The sequence below is a fragment of the Lathyrus oleraceus genome, chromosome 2 (assembly GCF_024323335.1).
Source record: "Lathyrus oleraceus cultivar Zhongwan6 chromosome 2, CAAS_Psat_ZW6_1.0, whole genome shotgun sequence".
Classification (NCBI taxonomy): Eukaryota; Viridiplantae; Streptophyta; class Magnoliopsida; order Fabales; family Fabaceae; genus Lathyrus; species Lathyrus oleraceus.
Genome location: NC_066580.1, coordinates 181,952,520 through 181,970,964, shown reverse-complemented (window position 1 = coordinate 181,970,964; position 18,445 = coordinate 181,952,520). Strand labels below are relative to the sequence as shown.

Genomic DNA, 18,445 nt, shown 5'->3' with positions numbered 1-18,445 from the left:
GCACCGGTTGCCAAAATGACAATTGTTCGCACGATCATCTCTATAGTTGCTTCTAGTGGGTGGTCTATTCATCAAATGGATGTGAAGAATGTTTTTCTTCATGTTGACCTGTCAAAAGATATTTATATGACTCCAACTCAAGGCTTATTCTCTTCATCTAAAGGCGTGTGCAAGCATAAACGCCCCTTATGTGGTTTGAAACGGGCACCTAGAGCATGGTATGAGAAATTACGCTTCACTCTACTTGGGTTCTCCTTTACTCATAGTCAGTATGATTCCTCTTTATTTATTCATAGCACATCTGCGGACATTGTTATGCTTCTTTTGCATGTTGATGATATGATTATTACTGGTTCTGGTCATGCTTCCATTCAGCGATTTAAGAAATAGTTACAAACCTCATTTCACATGAAAGATTTGGGTAATCTACATTATTTTCTTGGTCTTGAGGTTCATTCCACGTCCAAGGGAACCTTCCTCCATCAACACAAGTATGCCACATATTTGATTTTTATGGTTGGTCTTGAATCAGCTAATCCAGTGGATACCTCTCTTGAGGTTAATGTTAAATATCACCGTGATGATGATGATCTTTTGCCAGATCATTTATTGTATCGATAACTTGTGGGCAACCTTAATTACTTAACTATTACTCATCCTGGCATATCTTTTGTTGTTCAACAAGTAAGTCAGTTCATGCATTCTCCTCGACATCTTCATTTGGCAGCGGTTCATTGTATAATTCGCTATTTGAAAGGAATCTCTCATCATGGTCTATTTTTTCCCATTGGAATAACTCTCATATTGAGTGCTTATAGTGATGCAAATTGGGTCGGGTGTCTGGACACTCGTCGATCTATCACTGGTTGGTGCATGTTTCTTGGTTCTTCGTTGATCTCATGGAAAAGTAAGAAGCAGGCAAGAGTCTCTAAATCCTCTGCTGAATCTAAGTATCACTTAATGTCTGCTTCCTGCTCGAAAATTACTTGGTTACGTGGTCTTTTGGCTGAACTTGGATTTCCTCAAACTGAACCTACATCACTTTATGCCAACAATACAAGTGCCATCCTGATTGTTGTGAATCTCGTCTTTCATGAACGCATAAAACATATCGAAGTCGATTGTCATTCAATTTGTGATGCCTATGATGAAAGACTTATAGCACTTCCTCACGTCAGTACTCAACTTCAAGTTGCAGATATTCTTACCAAAGTTGTTCTACGACCACGCCATCAGTTTCTTGTTAGCAAATTAATGTTTATTGACCAGCCGCATCAATTTGAGGGGGGATGTTAATAGGAATTGATCTTAATCTTTATTGTAAACTATTTACTTTCCTATAATAGATTACATAAATTACGCAATAGAATATTTGTCATTATAAGTCATAATTATCTGTAATTATTGATACAATTATATATAGTATGGAATGCAATAGAGAAAGACAAAAAGCCAATTTTCATGACATTTGTGAAAGAAAAACATTTTTTCTATATTTGTGAAAATATGAACTCTTTGTTTCTCATTGAATTACTATTGAGATTATGATTATTTTTTATAAGAGAATGTCACAAATGATTTATATATATGTTAGAGGTAAGACATAAAATAGGTGAAAGATTAAGTAGTTGATTCAAGTTAGATCCTACAATTATGATTTGAATTAGGTAAAATGATGACTTTAATTAAGATGATAAATTTTGGAAATAGATTGTTTGATTTTAATCATGTGATTCTAATCACACTATTCGAATCAAGCAATTACAGGATTCAAATCACATAACAAGAGGTGATTTTCAAAATAATTTATTTAGTCATGATTTGAATCATCCATATATGTGATTCACATCAAGGAGTCTTTGATTCGAATCAGACATAAAGTTTATTTGAATCACACTCACAACACCAAACTTTAAAATTTCTTTTTATTCTTAATTCGAATAAACCAAATATGTGATTCGAACCAAGCTTGAAAAATATCTTATTTTAAGACTTCTAACTTGTGATTCAAAGCACATATAGTTGAGTTTTCAACCTAAGTGGACGTAAGAGATAGATCAAACTACAATACTGCAATGAATGATAAAATCAAATTACAAATAAACGATAACTCATAAATATCAAAAATGCGACAAAACATCAAAATACATAGATGAAATTAGATTACCATCAAAGAAATTTCATAGAGCCCCCACAATATCTCACCAATAGATTTTCCTCTTAATCTAATTTAGCCTCATAAATGCAAACAACATCAAGTTTCTTAACTCTTATCAAGTTATGAGTTTCCTTCTTCTTTGCAACTTCACTCCTCTGACACACATTGATACCAACTTATGTGCCTTTATCGCCTTTAATTTATCTCTACCCTCAACAATAGAGATTTTATGAATGTTATCCAGCTTCGATCATTTAAATTAGACACAAATGGTTTTCCCAATCTTCCACACGTTTTCAACTACTTCCCTTGATTCCTCACGCACCTTCTACCGATTCTTCCATTCCCTAATGTTTGAAGTTGAAGATCGAGTTATAGAACTCAAGTTTGAATTAGCTTGTTGGTTAGATAAATCCAAAGAAAGTTGTGGTGCTCTAAGTCTTATTTTTATACTTTGGTCCAATGCTTTCCTCATAGCTTTGCATTCCTTTAACAATAACCTGACAATTCTATTTTTAGTGTCTTGAAAAACTCTTCCATCCCTTTGCTTTTATTTGAAAAACACATTCCTATTGTCTCTCTAGATATGACACATGTTGTTGATTTTTTTAAAATACACTCACAAAATATTTATATTTTATATAGATTATACATAGATTATATATACATAAGACATGTATAACACATGTTTAAGGTAAGTTTTAGTTTTTTTAAGGTATAATTAATCACCAAATCGCTTTGGTCCATTAACTAAAAAAATGTTACAAGTTAGTCTCTTAACCTCATTCATGTTATCTTATTTGGTTCCTTTCGTCAATATTTGACAACAACAAAAAAACGTTAAGTTCTGATGACGTGACGTGACATCAAGGTCATTGTTACAAATTTGAGTCATCATATGTAATTAAAAACTAATATACTGTTTAAACTGCGAGGGTTTTATTTTTGGAGTTTAAATAGTATATCAGTTTATATGCTGACTCAAATTTGTACCAATGATTTTACTGTCATGTCACGTCATCAAAATTTAATATTTTTAGTAAGCATAAATTGACGGAAGGGGTCAAATAGGATAACATAAGTGAAGTTAAAGAACAAACTTGTAATATTTTTTAGTTAACAGACTAAAACAAAATATTAAATTAAAAATTAAGAGACTAAAATATGTATTAAGCCTTTTTTAAAATAAAATTTATAATCATTTTGTTATAAAAAATTTATATAACATTTAAATTATTTTTCACAAAATTTTATTTTAAATATTTCATCATTTTACTGTGATATTTTTTAAATATTAAAATATTTAAATTTTACTTAAATTTTATACAAATAATTTTTCAAGTAATTTTTTTAAAAGATTGTGTATTTTTGACTATATTCTACTTTTCAATGATATATATATATATATATATATATATATATATATATATATATATATATATATATATATATATATATATATATATATATATATATATATATATATATATATATATATATATATATATATATATATATATATATTCTTTTGATTTATAAAAAATGAGTTTGAAATGACTTTTCCTGTTTTAATATTTTTTCATAAAAAATATTTTTTGAAATAGATATATTTTTAAAATCTGTAACACACATACAAATTTTTATCAAATTATTTTTAAGAAATTTAATTTTATATTACATTATATTTTAATTTTAGTATATAAAAACATTTAAATATATAAAAATTTAATATTATTTAATATGAGAAATTATTAAAAAACTTAACAAATTTATAATTTAATAAAAATTATAAAATATAATATAATGAATTTCTTTTAAATCCAAAATTAATTATTATGCTCTGATAATATAAAAAATCTTACACCGTTAGTTTATCACAATCATCCATAATTATTAATTTTAAATATAATTAAAATAAAATTCAATATTAATTTAAATTATACAATAGTATAAAATATTTTAATACCATCAATGCATATTAATTTAGAGATTAATTACTATACACTGTGAGTGTAAAAAAAATTACATCGTCGATTCATCACCATCATCCGTTTGTATTACTTTATAGATTTTTAAAATAAAAGTCAAACTTCTTTTAATATCCGACGTCTATAATTAACTGACGGTGTAAAATCCTTTTACACTGTCAGTGTATTTCAATTAAACTCATTAATTAAAGAGATTAATTACTATACACTGTCAGTGTAAAAAATTTTACATTGTCGATTCATCACCATCATCCGTTTGTATTACTTTATAAATTTTTAAAATAAAAGTCAAACTTCTTTTAACAATAAGAAGAAAAAATAATAATAATAATAATAATAATAATAATAATAATAATAATAATAATAATAAAACTTCCTCAAAAAAATAGTAAAAGAATGTTATTTTTATTTATTTAATTAAATCAATTAATACTTTTTATGAGTTGTAGTCTAACATTTTTATTTAAATAAACTTTTAAAAAAGAAAAAAAATAAAGGAAGAAACTTACTTTGAGTTTATCTTATCTAGTCCTAACCCTAATTCTAATCTTAATCCTAATGCCAATTAATATCAATAAAGAGGCAGCTAGGAAATAAACAGTAAAGAAAGAAAAAGAGCATGAAGTATCCAACCAAAGAGGACCAAGTTTAATTATTTTTTAATTATAATTGGACCGGTAAGGTACCGCATTTTATTTTATTAACCCAAATTATAATTATAACTTATTCTATTCTTCTTCGTAGGTTCCCTTTCATGAAGGGGTTTTAGGGTTTTTAATTTCTGATTTTGGGAACTTTATTTCCAATTCCCCTAAATTGAAGTGTTTTAGGTTTAGAATTAGTTGAAGAAAAATACTGATCGAGTTGTTCAAGTCAACCGTGGTTTTGTCATGGATAATTTTTGCTGTTTGAAGTCTTCTTTCGCTAAGGTATGTGGAGTAAAGGGTTTTGTGTTTTTTTTTTGTTAGTTGAATTTGAAGGGAATTTCAATTTGTGTGCTGTGTGTTTCTCTGCCTGTTTGATGATTGGATTGGATTGAATTGAATTGAATCTTCATGTTCTAATTCTCACTTGTGTTTTTTTGTTGATGATTTGGAGGAAAGTTTGAGTTTTGTTTCTGAAATTCATGTTTATGTATGTGATCATCAATATTAATATTATTTCATGTATAGTGTATGTTGGTATCAATTTTGGCTAATTTTCTTGTACTTTATTGTGTTTCACTAGGTGGTTTAATAATTTTAATTACTTGCATAATGCTTAATGTTTTGTCTTGATCCTAATTATGGTTTTAAATTGCCGTTGCGGTGTGAATTTTAATAGAGAAGTGTTGGAAATATAATGTTGAAAAACACTTCGTGTTAAGATTTTTCACTACATATGAAGTAAATTGAGCTTTGGAGTTTTAAAATTTTGAGATTTGATGAAAATACTTGAAAAAACATGGGTGAAATTGTCTGATGTGGTTTCTAATACGGTCTAACGCTTGATCATAAATCACACTGGAATTACGGTCTGATGCGGCTGCAGAATGCAATTAAAAAACATGATCCTAATGTTTCTGATTATTTTGTTTTAAATTCTTACTGTTATTGTAATTCCTGCTGTAAAATTTGCGCCTGGTGTTTTAAGATCTATCACTATGGCGGTACAAATAGGTTTTTGACATTTTGTGAATCAGTGATCATCTTTGTGTTTATAGAAGAATGTATTGTATTGTAGTTGAAATAGCTTTGGATTTTGGGAGTGCAACACATTTGTACCATTTTGGATGAGTGTTGAATAATTACTTTTTTTTTAAATCCTTGTATGCTCAAATAAACTTGTTTAACTTTATTTTTATTTTGTTTTGCTTGATTTTATAGCTTGTATCCACGCGATCATCATGTAGCACGGGTAAAGGGAAAAATCATCAAGGGTCAATAAAGTATGGTTTCACCCTAGTGAAAGGGAGAGCTAATCATCCGATGGAGGATTACCATGTCGCCAAGTTCGTGCAGTTACAGGGAAAAGAATTGGGTTTGTTTGCTATTTATGATGGCCACTTGGGCGATAGTGTTCCTTCCTACTTACAGAAACATCTATTTTCCAACATTTTAAAAGAGGTATCACTCTGAAAATTATGATAAACGAGTAAACACCCAATTCAATCCATAAAATTCCGCCCTTTTATCACCTGACCCTCCAATTTATCGAAATTCTAAAATAGTCCTTAACAGAGGAAGGACCGATTAGCGCTTTGAAAAGTCAGACACTATTTAAGAATATTTATAAAGTGGAGGATCAGGTTTATACAAGTTCACAATTGCAGGGACTGAATTTCGTAATTATTCTGTGAAAAATTGTTGTAAATATTCTATACTGGGTTGATCAGAATTTATGTTGGAAATTATGAATTCTTATACTTCTGAATTTTATCATAGGATGAATTTTGGGAGGACCCTGCTGCATCTATCTCAAAAGCGTATCTGAGCACAGATAAGGCAATTCTTTCACATAGTTCTGATTTGGGGCGTGGCGGATCAACAGCTGTAACTGCCATACTAATCAATGGTCAACTGTTATGGACGGCTAATCTAGGAGATTCACGAGCCGTTCTTTCAAGAAAAGGTCAAGCAGTGCAATTGACTACAGATCATGAGCCTAACACTGAACGCGGCAGCATTGAAAATAAAGGTGGTTTTGTCTCCAACATTCCAGGTACTTAAAAAAAGCTCCCATTGTTCCTGTTTCTTATCTGTCTACTTTCAGATTTTCATTTTTTGTTTGGATCTTTTCTTTCTTGTTCAGTATGTAGCTCTACCATTTTGCGTAAAGAAACTGTATTATTTGTTCTTTTTTAATGTCAATAATAATTTTCTCTTATAACAGCTGAATTTTTCTTTCACACCAGAATAAGACCAATAAAATTCAATGATTCATGTGTCTAAATATCTTTTATGAGCTTGTGCGAGCAATATTATATTTTTTGTTGTAATGCTGCCTTATAATGAGTACATATTTGTATGAATTCACGTGCTTTCATTTTGTAAATCATAATTGAAATTGAATTCAAATGATGAAATTTCTCTCATGTTGTTCAATGAACATATCTGAGGAAAAATTGAGATAACACCTATTGTGGATTGGAAAAGACGGTACAAACTCACCTTAAGATAGTATTTGAATGTGTGCTGAAGATATGTAAAGGTGCTGGTACAGAGGATAGTAATTTAGAGAAACCAAGAAAAAACTATAAACTTAACAATTAAGAAGGATTTGAAATTCATGGTTTAATCAATAGATATGATTCATGGTAGAATATTAGCGTTTTTTATCTACGTAGGTGACATTACCTAGTGGGAACTTAAACTATGGTTGTAAGCAGTCCGTGTAATCAGGGAGATGATATAATTGTTTCTCATTTTCCACAAGCCATGTCATACTTGGCTTAGTGTTATCAAATGCGGATCGCGGAAAATATCACTCTCTTCAAATTCCACTATGCAACACTGTTATAGCTGCTATTTTACAATATTTTGTATTAAATGGTCTATCAAGGAGCAATGGTGGTTTGTTCTACAATACTGTCGGCAGTAACTCATCTGTGTCCATATACTGATTTCCGAAGAGTTCAACCAGAACTATGAGCTTTAGTTGTTTTTGTGCAGTCAAATCACATTGGGCTTTCTTAAATGATTAACGAAGAAGCAATTGATCCATATTGTAATGTTGTTTCTTACATACTTATAGTGTAACTGATTTCATTACAAAGTAATTTTTTTTACATGACAATGTATCAAAATAAAACTTCTAAATGTTATTATTTTCTTTTAATACCACAATAACATTGGTGATGTTCTCTGATATATCCCAGGTGATGTACCTAGAGTAAACGGACAACTGGCTGTTTCTCGTGCATTTGGAGACAAAAGCCTCAAGTCTCATTTGCGGTCTGACCCCGATGTACAGAGGACCGAAGTAGATGTTGATATTGATATTCTAATCCTTGCAAGTGATGGACTTTGGAAGGTATAATCATTGCAACCCAAACACTTGTTATTACTTCACTAAAATGAGTAAATTAACATTTCGTTCCTCGAAATTGTAAGGGTCGAGCAATTTAGTCCCTCAAATTTACTAAATAACAAATTAGTCCCTTAAAATTATGATGCTAAATTTGAAAAATTCAATTTAAGGGACTAAATTACTATTTCAATAATTTGAAGGACTAAATTGACTGACCCCTTACATTTTAAAGGAGAAAAATGCGGATATTGTCATTTTCATTGTATTTTCGTTTAAAGTATTTAAAAAGGGTGAACTTTTTTCGTTTGCATGTGTTAAAATCAGGTAATGAGTAATCAAGAGGCAGTTGATATTGCTAGGAAGATGAGAGATCCACTGAAAGCAGCTAAGAATTTAACAGCTGAAGCATTAAAAAGAGACAGTAAAGATGATATATCTTGTGTTGTGGTTAGATTTAGGAGTTGATAATATATATTTAAATCACAGGTTTCTTGCTGAGTGATAAAGTTTATAGCACTAAAATAAAGGTATATAGATATAAATATATATCTCTCTACATGGCATGCCAATTCATGGACTGCAACAAAAACATCATATACTACATACTTGGTTGGAGTTAGTTTTGACTAAATTCATTTAGGGAAAAAGGGTGTGTCAACCTTTGAGTTTGTTTGTTTGAGATTGTTTGATTTGATTACTTTATTTCTAGTGTGAATATTAGGAGTCTACATAAGAGAGAAGGTAAACTATATGTAGATGAGATTATATGCATCTAATTAGTGGTTGTAGAATTGCTATGTTTTGTTTGTTAAAGATTTTGGTACCATTCACATTTGTATCTTAGTTTTTCAAAGTGTCCTCTTTTTCTTTAATTCTTATTATTATTGATCAAAATAATGAACTATCAACAATAAGCATAAATTGTTGCTTTTGACTGAGCTATTTTCTCTCTCTTGTGGTAGAGTTTTGTGGTCCATGTAGCCAAACTACTTTTCAAATTCTTAGCCAGCTTAGTCACAACACATCTATGGTTCCTTTTGTCAAAGTCAAGTAAATTTTGTTGACAAAGAATATGATTTACTTGATTGTAACATAGGAGTGATAGTTTTAATGGAGTGTGGTCATGCAAGGAAAAATTAGGTACAATTGAAAATTCTCATTTTATACGTGAATCATCTCTTTTGAGAGTTATTGGAACATAGCTTAAATAAATAAAAGGTTGCTTTACACATGCTAAGCATTGCTTTCTCAACTTAGGAAAAAATTAAAATTACTCTTAAATTTCGGAAATGTACTTTCATTTGCATCTCAACTACACTCTCGTTTTTGTAAGAAAAAATAGTCTAAAAAATATGTTTCCGGAACAAATTCGAAAATATGTTTCCACTTGGAAAAGCAATCAATGGAGCACCAATACCAACAGATACATTATGTGACATCATTTTTGTAAAATTCCTATACATTTTAAAATCCTAATCAACAATTAAATAATTAACATTTTAATTTTTTAAATTTTTTTATTTACTTTGATTTCAAATTCAAATACTGATCATTTTATTAATACATAAAAGTATTAATTGATACATTGAACTATATTCATATTATCATTCTTCATCTCACTATTGAGATTAATAACTTATTCTTTTGAGTTCTTGAATTTGAACTCTTCTGAAAATATATTTGAACTATTTTGTATGCAAAATAAGGGTATTTTTGTATGCAAATTATGAGATGTGTATTTTTGAACAAAATATTGAAGAAAATATGGGATGAATCTACGTGTCTTAGTGTGAAAAAATGCATTTAAAAATACACTTCTAAATTTTGATAGGTATTTTTGGAATTTCTCATGTGATTTTCTACCATTTAGGGTGAGATAAATAATTTTTTAAAAATTACATGAAAAATAATTCATATAAACTTTATGATACAAAAGACTTTCCTCGTCTAAAACACATACTACCGTCGTAAATTATCTATGAAGTGTGAACCACTTTTGTTGAAATAGAATGACAATTTTATTAGATATCCAAAAAAAAAATACTTTTTAATCTGTAAAATAGATTTAAAATCTATAAATAGATTTGAACATGAATTCGGATAATTATTCATTAAAATAAATGAATATAGATTTTTAAAGAATAATAAAATATTATTAATTGGTGGATTAAAGTATAATTGATATGGTCAAATATAAATTGTTTATTATAATCAGCATTTGAGTGAGAATTTTTTAACTAAATAATTCAATTTATTATAAAAGAATTTAAAATAATCCATATTTCAAATAATTTTCCAAACTACCCCACATTGAAGCATGTGTGCCAGATCAATTGGTGTATACCCTTAAATTTAAAAATCATATAATGTCATAGTTAATTGCTCTTTTCTTTTGTAAAGACGAAGAAACAAATTATATTTTCTCTACGCTCCATTGAGCTGGTTTTTTCGAAAAACTTTATTTATTCTGATGTGGATGGCAAGCAAGCCAAATAGGAGACGTCAATTGAATTAACTTCTGCATCTAGTGTTGTCAATCCAATTGGCGTTTGTGTGTAAGGAATGAGAGAACGCGCCAATTGGTCTAGCGCATGCGTGTGTTGTGTAATTTTTTTGAAAATAATGGATGTTTTATTTAAAAGTCGAAATAGGACTAATTGGTATTAATATTAATAGGCGTTTACATAAGAATACCAAAAATACTAATATCGTTGACTAGGATGACCAAACCGACCACCGATACCACATCCACTAGCTACCCGAATGTGTGGTCCTAATCCACGTTGATGATTCACCCCTGGTGTTTGAGGGCCCAGGAACATCACCACCACCTGCAGAATATTCCCTAAGATATTCAGACAAATCCACGTAGTCATGTGTATGCGATGAAGCATTACTGCCATACCTGAGTTTGTGACTCATATCAGAGTAGTTGGGCTATGTTTGAGTTATTAGAGGGCGACCAAGACGATTGAAGGGCGACATTAGTGTGAATGACGCATCGGGGAAAGGTTGAAATGGTTGTTGTGGTGTTTGGTAGCTATATGGTTGTTGCATGTTTTGGTTTTGTGATGTTTGGGCTTCTTGGCTATAGTAGGAGAGACGGTTGGTGTTAAATGATTGTTGAGTGGTTTGGCTAAGGAGGTTATGGTAGGGTGATGTGTTGGGTCCATAGTGATGTTAGGTGTCTTGATGATTATCTTCTTGTTGGTTGTGTTACGGGGGATACTCTTGGTATTGTCGTTGGGTGTTTGGCATGTTAAGGTTGTAGGTTTGTCTGTTTGTGGGCCGATAATTTTGATGGATATGGGGTTGTGAGTAACCGGTCTAGCAATGTTATGAGGGATTAGATGTTGAACCTTCTTGTGTGTAAGTTACCTGGCATGGGTCGTATAGGTACATATCCTCGGCGAAGAACTTAAATCCAACCGATATGTACCAAGCCATATAATTACGAGTTGGTTTTTCTTCGGTTGGCATCACAACATCACTTAAGATACGGTCTTGTCGGTGCTTCCATTTTCGACACTCAGATCTAACGAAGCTTTGCCAAGAGTTAAAGTTCCATTGGTCATTAACTCTTCGTAGATGCCATTCTCCGGAGTTTGTCCGGGGATCTGGGATGTGTTGAAGCATACCTAATTGCAATTTAACACAATCACTATGATGCATCTCCACAGTGGTGAACCTTATGATCGGTGTGCATGCAGTCCAAACGGCTGCATCTTGTTCGTTGATTTCATGGTCATGATCCAAGTTTAGATATAGACGTCAAATGAACTGAAATGTGAAAATATATTAGATTACAAATTATTGTGAATTAATTTGGTTAATGATAATACATCTGCTGGTCAAAGGTGATCCAAGAGATTGCGATATTAGGTAATACAATATCTATGACATCCGTTGTAACTCATACCACGAGCCAACCATTTGCACCAAAAAAGTAAATATATTATTTAGAGATAATAATCGGTAAAGTAAGTAAATATCGTTAATTGTTAAGAACTTACTTTTGTGCGTACAGAAATGTGAACGGGTTGTGGTTGACGGGCGCTAGGGACGGTAGTCTTTACCAACCTCATGCTTGGAGAAAAATAGCGCATCTAGAAAATGTAGATGTGTCTTTGTGTGCATTTTTACACAAAGAGCTATAAAGATAAGCCAGACAAGCAGACCCCCCCCCCCCCCAAAACTATAACTTCTTATTCTATCTAAATGTCTTAATAAAGGTAAATACATAACATGCATACTAGAACCACTACCTTCAGGAAATAAAAATTAACCAATTAAAAGTATAATATAACACCCAGTTTTTATTATTCGAGCGTCTTCGGTAGAATTTTCATCTAACTGTAAGTTGTTGTAATATGCCTTAAGGCGTGAAAGGAGTATACATTGACCTCTCGAGTTATCATCTAACAAATCAGCACCCAAGAGTTCCATGCAAATTGAATTCGCATAGTTGGTTTTCCCATTTATCGCCTTATCCTCGATAGTCAGCCCTAATAACATGTACACATCTTCTAACATTATAGTACATTCACCGGTTGAAAACCAGGATGTGTGTGTCTCGGGATGCCATCTTTCACATAAAGCTAGAATAAACTTATTATCAACCGACCAAGACATGATTTTGCTAATATGTCAAAAACTGGCGAGTTGGACATAAGGTTGAATCAACTGATCGATGACAACAAATTCGTGGACACGAGTTCGAAACCTAGAAACATCCTAAAAAATAAACAACAAAATAAGTTTATGATGATTTCACTATGAAACGCACTGATTCGAGAAGGTCTATCATTGAATGTCGTAACATTCTTTGTAAGTTTTGGGTGGTTGCGTCTCATAGGAAGAGAAGTGGTTCTTGGAAGATAGCTTCTATAGACCCACCTCACAATTGCACTGTCACTAATATTGTACATGATCATTGAAAATTAAGTGATGAATTGATATGTCAAGACATTTTTCCGCTTGTTAACAAGGACCCATCAGTGAAGGTGAGTATAATAATATCTCATATTGTCACACGATATAATTATACTTCCTCATACAAGAAAGCGTGGATTGCAAGGACAAAGATTGTTGAACAGGTATTCGACAACTGGGAGGATTCATACAAAGAATTGCCACAGTTTTTATGGGCACTTAAGACATACACACCGAGGACTATTGCAATTATGGATACATTGCCAGCATTTACGTCGTGCCTCAAAGGTTTCGTATTCTGCAAACCTATTATGAAAATTGATGGAACATGGTTATACGAAAAATACAAGGGCACCTTGCTTATGGATATTGCAAAAGACTACAACAATAATGTCTTTCACATTGTCTTTGCTCTGGTTGAAGGTGAAACTGTTGGTGGTTGTGATTTCTTCCTTAGTCATCTCAGAACACATGTCGATGACAACAAATTCGTGGACACGAGTTCGAAACCTAGAAACATCCTAAAAAATAAACAACAAAATAAGTTTATGTTGATTTCACTATGAAACACACTGATTCGAGAAGGTCTATCATTGAATGTCGTAACATTCTTTATAAGTTTCGGGTGGTTGCGTCTCATAGGAAGAGAAGTGGTTCTTGGAAGATAGCTTCTATAGACCCACCTCACAATTGCACTGTCACTAATATTGTACATGATTATTGAAAATTAAGTGATGAATTGATATGTCAAGAGATTTTTCCGCTTGTTAACAAGGACCCATCAGTGAAGGTGAGTATAATAATATCTCATATTGTCACACGATATAATTATACTTCCTCATACAAGAAAGCGTGGATTGCAAGGACAAAGATTGTTGAACAGGTATTCGACAACTGGGAGGATTCTTACAAAGAATTGCCACAGTTTTTATGGGCACTTAAGACATACACACCGAGGACAATTGCAATTATGGAGACATTGCCATCATTTACGTCGTGCCTCAAAGGTTTCGTATTCTGCAAACCTATTATTAAAATTGATGGAACATGGTTATACGAAAAATACAAGGGCATCTTGCTTATGGATATTGCACAAGACTACAACAATAATGTCTTTCACATTGCCTTTGCTCTGGTTGAAGGTGAAACCGTTGGTGGTTAGGGTTTCTTCCTTAGCCATCTCAGAACACATGTCGCTCCACAAGCTAATCTCTATTTGATTTCAGACATACATGTTGTTATTGAGAGCCCTTACAATAACCATGATAATGGATGGCATAGTCCTCCTTCTACCCATGTCGATTGCATTAAACATATCGTACAAAACTTCATGTGTGCAACCAAATACAAGAACCTTCGCAAAAAAAATGGTGAATGCATGGTATGTTCTAACTCAACCGTCATTTCAACATTATCATGATGAAATTAGATTGTCAAATGCAGATGTGGGAAGGTAGGTGGATAACATACCATTAGAGTAATGGACAAAGGCATTTGACGGAGGATGTCGATGGGGTCACATGATAACAAACCTTGTGGAATGCATGAACGACATCTTCAAAGGCATTTGAAATCTTCCAATAACCGCATTGGTGAGAACAACCTATTTTAGGTTGACATCGACCTTCGCAACTAGAGGCAAAATATGGAGTGCAATGTTAATGTCGGGTCAATTATTCAGTGAATGATGTATGAAAGTGATGAAAGAGGAAACTATCAAAGCTAGCACACACGAGATTACAGTCTATGACCGTCATAGGCAAAATTTCAGTGTACATGAAACAATGGACCACAATGAGGGGAGGCCTAATGTATCCTATGTTGTCAGACTAAATAGAAGTTGGTGCGAGTGTGGCAAGTTCCAGGCCTTCTGTATACCTTGCTCCCTACGACATGAACACATACTCGCAAGGACACTTACAACCATATATCTAATGTTAACAAGGCCATTATTGTCATGAATGTCTATAATGAAAGCTTCCCAGTGCTAGCAGTGGAGGAATATTGCCCTCCATATGAAGAAGACATAATTTGGCACAACGATGAGATGCGAAGAAAGAAAAAAGGACGGCCAAACAGCACGCGTATTAGAACGAAAATGAATACGGCTGATAAAATGATAAGATTATGTAGTATATATCGTCAACCGAGACACAATAAGAAAAAATGTATCAATCTCGGAGCAACCTCTGCATCATAATTTAGTACCTCCTTTCAATTTTTGCAACCTTTGATTTTGATATATTAATAACTTTTTGTTACAACAATGTTAACAACAAACATCACCCAACTTAAACACACTTAAAAACAACAACACTTTCCAACAAGAAACCAGATATCATAAAACAAACATTGGTGACAGGTCTGAATAAACAACACATACAACATATATCAAAACAAATAAAAATACTTACCCATAACATTTAAACACAATATTTCTAACTGATTACAACAAATCAAACTGATATCATTTGGTCCAAACATCATTTGCCTCACATCCTTATCATTTTTAACTCGCACCCACCCACGTAAGGTATCGTGTCTCTTAATACTTTTAAATTTTTCGCCTTCAGGTATGTCTTCGTCTAACCAACGAACCAATTCCCTTTGTAGTTGCTCAAAACTACAGATGTTCCAGAAGAGCATCTCCATCGGAGGTTTGTCTCTCGAATAAATCACTTTCCCCTAGCAGCGACGAAGACGAACCATGTTTTCAATATAATGAAAAGAGATGTGAAAAAATGAATCATACAACACCTTTATTTATACAGAAAAAATTACAAAACACACACAAGCACCAGACCAATTGATGTCTCCTCTTATTCCTTACACATAGATGTTAATTGGATTGGCATCACCATGTGCAGAAGTCAATTCAATTGGTGCCTCCTTTTTAAATTTAAGGGTAGGCGTCAATTCATCTGACACCTATGTGTTGACGTTTTTTTTTGAAAATGAGGTAGTTTGAGAAATTATCTGAAATGTGAGTTATTTTATGATTTTTTTTAAAAACTGGGTTATTTAGGTAAAAATTCTTTGAGTGAAATTGATAAAAATAAATAAAAATTGTTTAAATGTGATGTGAATTATCCACTAAAGTAAGTGGATGTGAGCACTTTAAAGCATCTCGAATCTAATGCATATTGCTTAGTGTCTACATGAAAATATTAGCTTTGCTACTTAAGTTTTCAAGCATTTGAAACTATACATGTGGAATTCTCATTATTTAAATTTTGGTGTCATTGTTAAAACCAATGTTTAAAAATTGGATCGAACCGACCGGTTTAACCGGTTGGATCGAGAATCAGAGATGAATCTGGTTGGGTCAACCTTTCAAAATCTCCAGTGGGTCAAAATCGGAGTAAAATCGGAAAAATCGTATTGAATCGTCCAAAACCATTTGAACCAAAAAACCGGAGCCGATTTTGTAAAACCGCTTGATTCAAAAAAATTCATCAAATTGACCATTTTAAAAAAATATATATAAATTTTAATATATCAATATCAAAACTTAATATATATTCCCAATCACAAAAAAATCCGTTTTTTTACAACCATACAATCTTCTAAGTTTTGTCACTCTATTATAGCTTTTCTTTCAATCATACTCCATCATCATCACGCCATCTCTTTCAAACATAGTCACGATATCCAACTCAATATTGATTGTTGTTCAAGTCAATATTATTTGTTGTTATCAATTAAGATTTATTTGTCGTAGTTCAATTCAAAAAAAAATTGTTTAATGAAGTATATTATATTATTTATTTTTGGTATTTTATCTTATTTAATTTAGGTATTCTTAATTATTTGAACTTTATTTTATTTGTTACATTCTTTTATTTTAATTTTGTTTTGAATTAGTTTAACTTAGTTTATTGTAATTCTTTAATTTGATCAAATTATTCTTAAATAAATATTGAAATGAAGTGTAGAACTATGTTATCTTATTATATGTATTATCGATTTGTTGTATTAAATTTGTAATAAATTTTTAAAATATTTATTTTATTAAGTTGTGAACATATAATAATGTGTTACATATTTATGAAATTTATTTTTATATTATTAGTTTATTTAATAAATGGTTTGACTGTAGGTTTAACCGGTTGAACCAATTGAACCTTAAACCGTAAGTTTCACCGATTCGATATCCTGTCCGATTTTTAAAACATTTGTTAAAACAATTAAAAAAATATGTTGCTTATCATTTTAGGAATAACAAAATATTATTAATTAGTGGAATTAAATATAATTGGTATGATCAAATATAAGTCGTTTATTATAATAATTGTTAAAATTAATTTAAAAAATAACTCAATCAATTAAAATTAATTTTCTCACTAAAATTTTATTATTAGCTCCCACTCCCTTTCATATTTGCATAATATATATTTATATATTTAAATTTATATTACTATATAAAAATATATGTTTATCGATTTTTAAAAATCATTGATGTTAAATCATTACTACTTCTACAATATTTTTATAAACTTAAAATGATATGTTATTTTATAGTTGGTCTATTTATTTGTATTAAAAATGTGAATAATAACTATAGATATTGGTACTTATATAATTATTAGATACATGTACGAGTGTGAATGTTAGTATCCAAGTAGATATAGTCTCCTGTACGAGGGTTTTTTCTAACTGCAGGATATAGGAAATAGTCCTATAGTGTTTTGTCCAAATTCTGCTCATTGACATTAAAACTCGGTAAGTTTAGAGGAAAAGGATAGGGAATGGTGGATTGTGAGTGAGGGAAAACTAAAAAAAATCTTTAATATTTTTTTGAGAAGTTATAATAACAAATGAAGTTTATTATCAATATGGATTGTATTTGAAGAATTCACGCACTCTCTCCAAAATCCTCTTTAAGTGGTCGTATGAGTCAAGAAAAAGGCATGAACATATTGTGTCTAATTTTCTTATGCTATGTACACCTCAATGGCCATCAGTAGCATATATCTGATCTGACAGAGAAATTTATAAGGCATGGTTATAACGTTTTGAAAGAATTTGTGAGACCTAATATGAGTTCTTTAGATTTGTCCTCTTGGAGTTAATATTAGATGAGTTGCTTCAAAATGATGTGTCTTAATGGTGCCACAAAAAAATCCAAAAATGAGTAGCATCATTGGAGATTGTCATACGGTGAACTGGACTTTATTGGATTTGTAATCGCAATGTCGCGGTTAGCAAGAGTCGCCACCGACTTTTCTTTTATCCCTTAAGGAAAGGTGGAAAAGAACAGGAAAGACCTTAATTTTAAATTCTTAGGTTCGGGAGGTACTTTATACAAAGGGAAGGTATTAGCACCCTTTGTATCCACGGTTATCCATGGGCTCTTAAT

At 31.3% G+C, this 18,445-nt stretch overlaps 1 protein-coding gene across 1 annotated transcript; it reads left to right on the top strand.

The window, feature by feature from the left end:
* The first annotated feature begins 4,721 nt into the window (after positions 1-4,721).
* LOC127118774 (probable protein phosphatase 2C 10) lies at positions 4,722-8,997 on the top strand. Its single transcript, XM_051049031.1, has 5 exons — positions 4,722-5,075; positions 6,012-6,251; positions 6,570-6,846; positions 8,003-8,157; positions 8,479-8,997. The coding sequence occupies exons 1-5, from the start codon at positions 5,037-5,039 to the stop codon at positions 8,617-8,619; spliced, it is 852 nt and encodes a 283-aa protein (XP_050904988.1). The 5' UTR covers positions 4,722-5,036; the 3' UTR covers positions 8,620-8,997.
* The last annotated feature ends 9,448 nt before the right edge of the window (positions 8,998-18,445 follow it).